Source organism: Pipra filicauda, unplaced genomic scaffold (genome assembly GCF_003945595.2).
Source record: "Pipra filicauda isolate LSUMZ 115617 unplaced genomic scaffold, ASM394559v2 scaffold147_size4022426_pilon, whole genome shotgun sequence".
NCBI classification, from domain to species: Eukaryota; Metazoa; Chordata; class Aves; order Passeriformes; family Pipridae; genus Pipra; species Pipra filicauda.
In genome coordinates, this window is record NW_024103962.1 from 3,900,056 (window position 1) to 3,910,012 (window position 9,957).

General features: G+C 36.4%; 1 protein-coding gene across 3 annotated transcripts in view; it reads right to left on the reverse strand.

Annotated features, from left to right (window-relative positions):
- Positions 1 to 1,456: 1,456 nt before the first annotated feature.
- Positions 1,457 to 9,957, reverse strand: part of PROX1 (prospero homeobox 1) — a 49,611-nt gene continuing 41,110 nt past the window's right edge. For 2 of the 3 annotated variants that reach the window (XM_039378805.1, XM_027723714.2), the window contains one exon: positions 1,457 to 7,165. In XM_039378805.1, coding sequence (XP_039234739.1) covers positions 6,977 to 7,165 — 189 coding nt within the window. In that variant the 3' untranslated portion in view covers positions 1,457 to 6,976. The remainder of the gene's footprint in view (positions 7,166 to 9,957) is intronic. The other variant, XM_027723715.2, reaches the window with a different exon arrangement.

Genomic DNA, 9,957 nt, shown 5'->3' on the forward strand with positions numbered 1-9,957 from the left:
TGGTTTCCCAGCAGCTCCCTCCTGGGACGCCTGTGCTTGCTCCGAACCATGACTGGAAGAGGACCTCCTCAAAGCTGGAGGCTTTCTGGAGTGGATGAGCCAGAGACCTTGACACGCTCATCATTTCAGACACTGCAGTCTGCCCTGCCCACCACGCCATGGTTTTAGCATGGATCCACAGACAGTTAGTAAGTGCTGTGAGGCAGCCAGCCCCTTAGAAAATTACTTGAATATCAGGTACTTTGACCTGGAAATGCTTCTAGTATGTTAGTTTGATAATGTGGATAAACGTCAACTAGGAGAGGCAATTTTTTTGCAGTAAAACCAGAGAAGATCTCGCACCTAAATGACTATTAGTTATGCAGATGTAACTTCATAACCTTCCACTGACCTCCTTTACACCTGTTGTTGATGTGGCCCAGCAAATGCAACTCCAGTTGTATGAAAAGACATGGAGTTTAAATTGCTCTTGCAGATATGAAGTATTTATTTAGTTGTTACAATGTAGCTAAAGCTGGATTCAGGCTGCAGCTCAGCTCTACAGTGTCCTGAGGCTGAATCACAGAAAATTCTGAAAATAAATGACCTCAGATCAAAACATACTTTTAACATGCTTCTCCTTCAAAATCAGAGAAGTCTTGCATGATTTTGTGATCCAAATAAGCTACCATCTTACTGCCATCTGCACTAATTCTAAGCCAAAAAGAGACCTTTCGTATCTGAAACACAAACAGTGATGTAAATCAGAAGTTCACTCAACTTCAAAATTTTAAGATACATATGAAACAGCAGACACAGTGAAGGAATAGAGAAAAACCATGAACAAATACAGCTTGAGGAACTGTGTAAGAACAGACTATTTATATATAATTCTACTGATGATACAGCTTGAAATGGAAGTGATCCATGAGTGACGGATTGTAAGAGAAACAATAAAGAATGGTATCTGGTCACTACCCTTAACAATGGCAAGCTGGCAACAGTAACAAATGTGAACAACATCACAACAAGCACTATCCTTACATTCACCCAACTTGAGGGACCTCCTGTTGCAGGACACCAGCACGGCAGGCATATCCAGGAAATGATTAAACAGTATAAATAAAAGTACTTTCTAGCTCACATTGGCTACATTTTATTTAAAGGGCTGTCTATACCTCAGACATAACAGGTCTCTTACAGGGAGTTATTCCTTGTCAGATAGACTATTGCAAAATAACATTCATTATCTTAACCGGCGCTGTGCTGGAGGTAGGACACCGATGCGATAAATCATTATATCCATTTTGCAAGAGGGCTGGTAGTTTCATTAATAAATAATTTGAACTAAGGGAAAAAGAAAACCTTCAGAGGACTACAGCGTTAGGCATAACCTGGCCACAGCAGAGTGGTCCGGGGGTTCACCTCTTGATGTGAGGCAATATAAACTTTTGGAAATAAATATAAACAATGGCAATGAGCTTGTAATTTATATTTTATTTTGCACAAGCTTGCATATATACTGCACATACATTCAGTTTAGAGAAGATGGAAGGCACACAAGGCAATTGAACTACTGTATCCTTTAAGTGGTACAAAGCAAAAAGGTAAAAGTCTGGAGAGTATACAAAAGCTTTAAACACACAAAATAAAATCCACCCCCCCCCAAACATTTTTCCTGTGTTTATCTTAAATTTAGTAGCTGCCAAGCTAGAATTGTAACTTTTTTCAATCAATTGTCTACTGCACCTTTTTTTTTCCAAACGGACAGGGGAGTCTTATTGTTTTATCTTGTCATCAATTAATATTACAGTACATCCTTGGTAATACAAAATTGTACACCTTCATCAAATAAATTAGGATAAATTAAACCAATAAATTATGCAAAGTCTTCAGAACAATAGACGACAACAAAAAAATCCACAGTTGAAATTGCCTCTAGCTAAAAAATAAAATAAAAAAAATCAAAAATTGACTTTATCAGTTCAGTTATTGTACTATCTTCAAATTAAAGGGTCTTTATTACAAAAAAAAAAAAGAGCTTAATAATGCTATTTACAACATATTGCTAAATAATATAAAGGCAGTGTTTTGTCACTTTTGTAACTATATACATATGAGTAATGGCTGGGACAATATCAGTTTAAACCTTAACCTTTGACTCTTCTGGGCAGCATTAAAACCAACCTTAAGAGGCTTTTTTTTCCTTCTTTTTTTTAGTTTCTGACTCTTCCACGATATATGGTAATGAGATGGTTATTGTGTTTGTCTACTATCTCACTAGTGGTACAATTAATGCAGAAAGTATGGATTTTGGAGAAAAACGTAAGCTCACTGTTTCTTCTAGATTTGTTTCTACATATCCCAGTATTTGTGCATTTGGAAGGTGGCTGCTTTGGGAGAGAGGTGACTGTGGCTCAGATGAAAAGACTAAATAAAGTCATAGTGCCACCACCTTTCATACACTAAAAAGGATATTCCTAAGAAGATACAAAGGTTAAATACCAGTTTTCATCCCAGCTCTAAATATGAGCATTTTTAGCTTCAGTTTATAGATGGTTTACAACCAACAGTTCTACAGAAAACAAAATTGCATTTCCTTCAACAGAACATTTAAGTGCAATACAGTAACTGCTTACTCATATAAACCAGTTACATTCCTTAAGGGGAGCTTTTTGAAAACAATGCGTATTGGAATTTTCAAACACATAGTTGGTACCAGAAGGAAACATTTGCACTATTAACACCAATGATTGCTATATAATACACATGGCAAATATAGTTTTTGCTTTCACTTCTCATGTACAGTGCTCATTTTGGGGGTTTTGTAAACCACTTTCCATTTTTAATATATATATATATATATCTTTCTGTATATATATATATGTATAATCTTTCAATGCTGCTGGTGAAAATCCTATCTTTAAAGCCACAAAATCTTCACCTTTATTTCTTAATTAATATTAACCTGTGGAAAAAAAACATTTTTCTATTAACTGACTTCATATACATAGAAAAAAATTCTGCAATTTTACAGAAACTGTATTACCCATTCCCTTGACATCTGATGAAAGAGACTTAACTTTTAAAAGCAGAGAGCTGGATTTTCAAGAATGCTTTCAACTATCTACACAGTTACTGTAGTGTTTCTTATAAATTCAACAGATGTTTTCAGAATGTAGTTATTAAAATCTTATGTCTTTATGCAAGAACAGCCATAAGGTTGAATATTTACATTGCTTTATAAAAGTTCCCCTCGATTTTCAATGTTCACCCACATACCTGGTACAGTAACAAAGATTCTTCAAACTTAAAACACTTTAATTAAATAATACTCAGAGGCACAAAGCAAACCTCAGGAATACATGGGTGAACACCTTCTTAAATAATTACTACATTCTAACATCTTCCACGTGTTTACCATTAAATGTGAAACGTTCCCATTAAACAACCAGAGATACAGTAAGAATTAAATGTTTTGTAGTTTCAAATAGAACATTCTTTTCACAAAACATAACAAATGTCTAAAATAGGTTCTTAATCTAGATAGGAAAAAGGTAAGCTTTTCACTTCATACGCATATTTTGTGTGTGTGTGTGTGTTTCTGTGTAAATATACATACATATGACCACACATGTTGTCCTGTGTGTGTGACTACATATGTATATGTATACGCACATATGTCACGTATGAAATATTGCTTCTATACTACTTTTCATCAGGCTAAGAAAACACAAGATTTGCACCACAGTTACAAAAAATTGGCTTCTACAAGAATTTTCAAAACTTGAATGCTGCTCAAACAATTGAGAAAAAATAATTTGCATTATCAAACTGTTCTAAAAATTCTCTTCTTCAAAAACGTATTCTCCTGCTTTGTTTTTTTTTTTAAATTTTTAAAAAGACACAAAATATGCATAGCTATCAACATTATGTCAAACAGCTGGAAAAAAAAAAAAGTCAGTGTTTATTGCAGCTGTAGTAATTGAAAAATAAAGTTTAAAAGATGAAAATTGTAAGCCACAGAAGGCACAAGAACAATTGTACTTGTGGGGGAAAAACTGGTATTTTGAAGGATTTTTTTATCCTTCCGCTGGTGCATTTAAGGTCTAGGCACAGACTATAACCTCAAGTTTATATGCAGAAATAAATCTGAATTAGCAGTAAATGAATGGTAAGATGGGGTTTCTACATGGATTTCAAAATTCTTTTCCTATGTAAACTTTTCATTACAATAGAAGTAGCCTCCTGCCTTTTAGCCATTTTTAGTGAAATAATATTGAGATCATTTAAAAGAAACTGGATTCTACCTAGAATTTAGTACGAATACATGTATTTGTAATTTTAGGTGCACTGGGAGGCACAAAGGCAATATGGCTATAAAATGCAGAAAAATCATGTAACTGGAATGATCGAATTATCATTTATTCAGACCAAGGAGGTTTTTATTTTGTTTTTAAGATGAAATTTCTATTCCTAATTCCTATGCCTCATTTACTATTGAGATCATGCTACTCATAAATAAATAAATAAATGCAACAACATCAAGTGTTGAGTACACAATTTCACTTATTTAGATTATGTGAATCCCATTGCAGCCAAATAATAATAATAATAATAATAATATTAATAATAATAATAATAATATGATAATATAATAGTAATAATAAAAGCAACTGTGAAATCACAGATTGAGATGGTAGCTAGTAGTATGTCCACATAGTATGACTAAAGTATGGCTTTGCTTTCTTATGTCCAAGGTGACAATGCAGTTATATTTTGTATCTGATGGTATGCCAATGATGAACTTACTGTATTAAAACTTGAGCATTTTATGCCACTTCTTCCCATAAATCAAAAAGTGCATGAACACAATTTTCACCCTCAGATTTCATTGGAGTTACATTTTTATGAAGTGTAATGTTTACCAAATCATGCACACACACATTAAAAAAGAAAAGAAAAATGAAATAAAGAAAATAAAATGAAAGAAAATGTAAGAAAATAAAATAAAGAAAAATAAATCCTGTCTACTGTAAGGATACATACACTATTAGGTACTCTCAGAGAGTCTAAGATCAAGATTTGTTTTGCTTTTAATGCATAGTGAAAATGTTGGCACTTCATCCCATGCTATTGTCTGCATTGCCTATACTCCACAGATACTGCCAGTGCTTGAAAAGAATGACAGGGAATCGTAGGATTGTGCTGTTTAATTTGAAGTCAGCAGGTTTTTAAGGCTTTCTGCTAACAATAATTGCTTTCATACATTTCTGTCTATCAGCAGTATTTGTAAATGAAGTGAAATTGCAATGATCAGGTCAGCTCTTTAGTCACATGGGTAAACTTTCACTCTCCAAAGTCAAAATGTAATTTTAAAATAAAGAAGATACCAACATCCTAGATGGTCTAAATATAATTCACAGCTAATTAGGAATTTCCTCAAGATTTAGATTTAATTATGTAGAGGAAAATACTATTGATGATAACAATAAATTCTTACTGCATCCGTACAAAAGACGACAAAGAAAATGACAAATACAGTGTGCCATAGCATATTCAACCTTCCCCCAAACTTCTGGAGAACATATCTTTCTGAAAACATGAGAAAAGGAGAGCCACTAAAGAAAGCACGAGAACTAGCAGCCAGCTTTCTTTCTGTCACATCGGGGTATAGTATTCAGGCAGACTCAGATCCATCATGGACTTTACACTGTAGCTCAGGTTTTGGTCAACACTAGCTCCAGCTTCAGAAGACAAGTGCAGCACATTGCTCAAATAGATTTTTTTCTTTTTTTTTTAAAGCTGCACTTACTGTACTTTTAAAAATCTAATTTGGCTATCTGAACCCTGCATAGCCAGGAGGACACTGATTTTTGTATATGCTTGATTAGATTTTTATGAAAATGTAATTTTTATTCTTCTGATTAGGAAAAGACTAATTATATTTTACAGCTACAAACAAGCCTTTTTTTTTTTTTTTTCCTTTGCCTCAGCACTGTGAGGTGAAGACTCTTTACTATATCCAAGATCATTCAAAAAGCGCCTTTCAGAACAGATGTCAAATATGGACAGAAAACTTTGTATACTGGAAAGCGGATCTTGGGAGGCAGAATGGACTAAGAAAAGAATAAATTTAGGGACAAATGCCACTTAAAGTAAGACCAAGACATGGCAATATAGGACGCTGAAGGTTTCATTTTTACTCTATGGAGAGTGAAATGCTTCCGCTTTAGTAAGCTGACCATATTCCAGATTTAGTGTGGTTGATACGATACTGTGCATGAATTACTGGCCTAACCCTGCAAGAATGGTATTTGATTTGTGCAAACATCCCTTGCTGCAATTTAGAGAAACAACAACCTGGCATGTTGATTACTGGTGCAGGGTATCTGTCATTTCTGTAAGGAAAGCATGAAGAATAGCGTTTGCATTTTTGGGTGTCACTTCTTGGAGTGAGTACCTATAATAGATGTTGTATTTGTTTTGAAGTATGAAACAAAATCTAGTTATTGATTAAAAAGTATATAAATACAAATAAAAAAGCTCAAAGCTTATGAAGTGACTCCACAGAGTTCAGACCTTTAGCAGTATAAACATAATATAAACTTCATTGTCTGTAGTATTGTGCCATGACATTAGTCTCACTAAGACAAAATGCCACTTTGCAGCAAGCAATAAATCTGACAAAGCATTTTTAAACATAATGCCCTAACTTGCTAAGACAGGCTTTTACACACTTCCAAACTCTTCTCCCTGAAAATTAACCCCGTTGATTCTTCAAATGTTAAGGGTCTTGGGCAAAAGTAAACCAAAGGCTGAAGTAAAATAACCATCCCCTTGGAACTAAACGAAAACTTATATCCAGGAGGGATCAGTCTAATTTCATATATGTATGCGATACACATATATATGAAATTAAAATAGAGACACACATGACTTGGGCATCAGAAGGGGACTGCTACTTTCATACATTCATAAATAGCTGCTGAACTCTCTACTCATGAAGAAGCTCTTGTAGGCAGTTTGGGGATTTGAAAATCTCAGGGACCTCACTGTCCAGCTTACAGATGACCTTGTATATGGCCTTCTTCCAGGAAGGATCAACATCTTTGCCTGCGATAATGGCATTGAAAAACTCCCGTAACGTGATCTGAGCCACTTCCAGGAATCTCTCTGGAACCTGCTGATACAAGGAGACAATGGCATTAATACAGTTTTCAATTTCAAGTCTCTGGTTCTTCAAAGGAAACTGAGCTAAGTTCTTTCTTTCAGAAAGGGGCTTACATAGCACCTGCATTTTCTAAATGTGGCAGCCTTCTATTCTCTTATGCAAAGCTGTTATATATAGTACTATAGCAATAACTTTTATAACATGTGTTAGAGATCTTTATAAAGTCTACTGACAGAATGTAGGTAACAAAATGTTGCTGTCTGAGTTTGGAGAGTGGGGGATTTATAGGATATAATTAGCAGGAGGGGAAACAAACACAATTGTCTTTAAGGAAAGAAATCTCTGCTTGATATTTTACCCGTGCATTTAGGGCTATGTTCTCCTCTCCATGTGAGGACTAATATGAAAGTTATGCATGCACAGAAAGCCCTTTGTACCTCTGTCCTTAACTTTGGTTACAACCAGTGCTGAAAGCTATCAAAGAAATGGAGTACCTCTGAATGTTATTTGTAGTTTAAAAGCAAGCAAGCAAGCAAGCCTTCAGCTAGTAGCTTGCTTCTCTGGCTGCTATTCATGAGAACCCCATAAGATGGCTTTCTCAAGAGACGTTATGGTTTCCCCTTCTTTTTCATAAGTGTACAAATAGCACCCTAACCTCTTCAATGGGTGTATTGTGCTCCAAGTGGCTACTGAGTTGAGATGCTTTAGACTCATTTGTGGTTTCTAAATGTCACTGTAACTTCATGGGTAAGTCAAACAGTCAGCTAGCGGTAACATGCCACTCTCATAAGCCCCTGAACAATGGGTGAATGTTAAAACCCACAGTTACCTCCAAACTTTAGTAATTTGTTCTAAATAGTCGTCTCAGGCACTAGCACCACCTTCTTACCCCTTTGCCTTAAATGATTCAAAAGCAGTGACTATAATGAACTGTAGGGCAGTTGCAAGGTTGAGGTAATCTCCATAAAGATATTCTTTTCTTTTATTATGGAAATATGGCTTCACAGCTCTACAACTGCTAATACATGGCCAGCCAGTAGCCAGTATGCTTATAATAGCAAGTATTCCCTCACTCCTATTCTTTGCCCCCTCCGGCAAGAGGAGTTCTCCGACCTGCCCTAGGAGCCACTTGAACCCTTCCTGTGACCAACAGACACTTGGGCAGATCTCACTCATTTACTGAATTCATGTCACATTGCCAGATCAGGACCATCTCCTTACTCTCTACTTCAGGCTTTTGTCCTTCTCTCTTTAGAAGCCACTCTCAGAAAACTTGTCTGGAAATGTGTATGAATAACCTGATACCACAGAGCTCTGGAGCCTCACTCACCTATCACCACTGGGGAAAGGAAACACTAGCAGTTTGCTAGCCACATTTTGCCATCAGATGACCATGTGATCAGCTCTCCCTGACACCAGTTGACAAACTCTGCTTCCAGAAGCCCTGCAGAAAGTCCTCTGTCTACCTCTGAGAGTGAAATCCAACCCCCCCCATTTTTCTCTGCTCCCAAACACAGGTTGCCTTCTGTGGAAATTTTTCATTCAACAGGCCACACAGAAAGAAACATTTTTACAGATGTTCTATTACAGCAACAATTAAGAGAGAAAAAATTAACTATTATGTTTAATCATGCTTTTCTCATTCCTGCATTGCTATACAAAAAGGATATGCTTTTTCTGTTCATGCAGTTCAAACAAGGCTGCTCACGTGCTGTTCATCACCCTTGGTATTCCAGGGTGCTAACCAAGGGGAAGGAGTTTTGACTACATGATACCAGAAATCAAGAAACACAGTAGATAACCAACTTTATGGAGTAGAAACTGATGTTAGTTCATGAGGGCAAAACCTTTTAGTTTTGGTATCCAATCCAGAGGACCAACATTAGATGCCTTTCTTCCCTTCCATGCTGCTAGAGATGCGAAGGAGGCAATTACAAGCACCTCCATAAGAAGCATAAAATCTAAATGCAAAAAGTCCTACCTTCCTACCTCATGGTTACATCCATGACAACTTTAAACATAGAATTGACAACCTGGGCTTTAAGTTGAGCCTTTGCCATTCAGTTTCCACCTGTACACTTGATAATTCTCCAGGTAGGGGATGCTGCTTCTCCACAGAGTAGGCAGTGTGAAACCCCTGAACCACTAGCTTCCAGGTCTCCCACCCCTGTAGAGACACACAGGTTTTTCTTTTAGACTAGCAGTTATCTTTTATGGTCTAACTTTATTGTACCTGAGTCACATCTGCAGGGTTGGGCCCCTTTGAACGCAGTACAACAGGCTGCAGAGAGCAGCCCACAAACATAATAGAGAATGAAGCTCTATGGGGGCTTTGAAGAAAGCCAACTTTTCAGCTTCTTTTGGATGCTTCACCTTGTAATGCTGAATTCCCAAAGATCTCCCCTACTCCTCAGGCATTAGAGCCATTCATAGCTCTTTCCTTTTGGGATGTTATTAGCAATTTTTCACGTCAGACTGGATTACACACGTTACTTTGCATGTTGTAATGTGAATTCCATTGTGATTAATCCCCACAGGATGGTATGCCAGCCAACACTTTTCCTTTCTAGAAAGAGTATCTGCAGTGGCTTTTTTGTTTGCTTTTCTTTTTTTTTTAAATAAAGAAAATACTAGTGAAGTCCATGGCCTGAAAATAAATATTTAAATGCATGGGTAGTTATATTTTTCAGTGGGCAATTAATCAGTCAGCCACGTTAATTATGTGTCTGGGGGTGGCATTTCCCTGACCCTAAGTGATGGCGACCTATTCAGCGCATCTTTACACCTAACTGACTGAACATCTC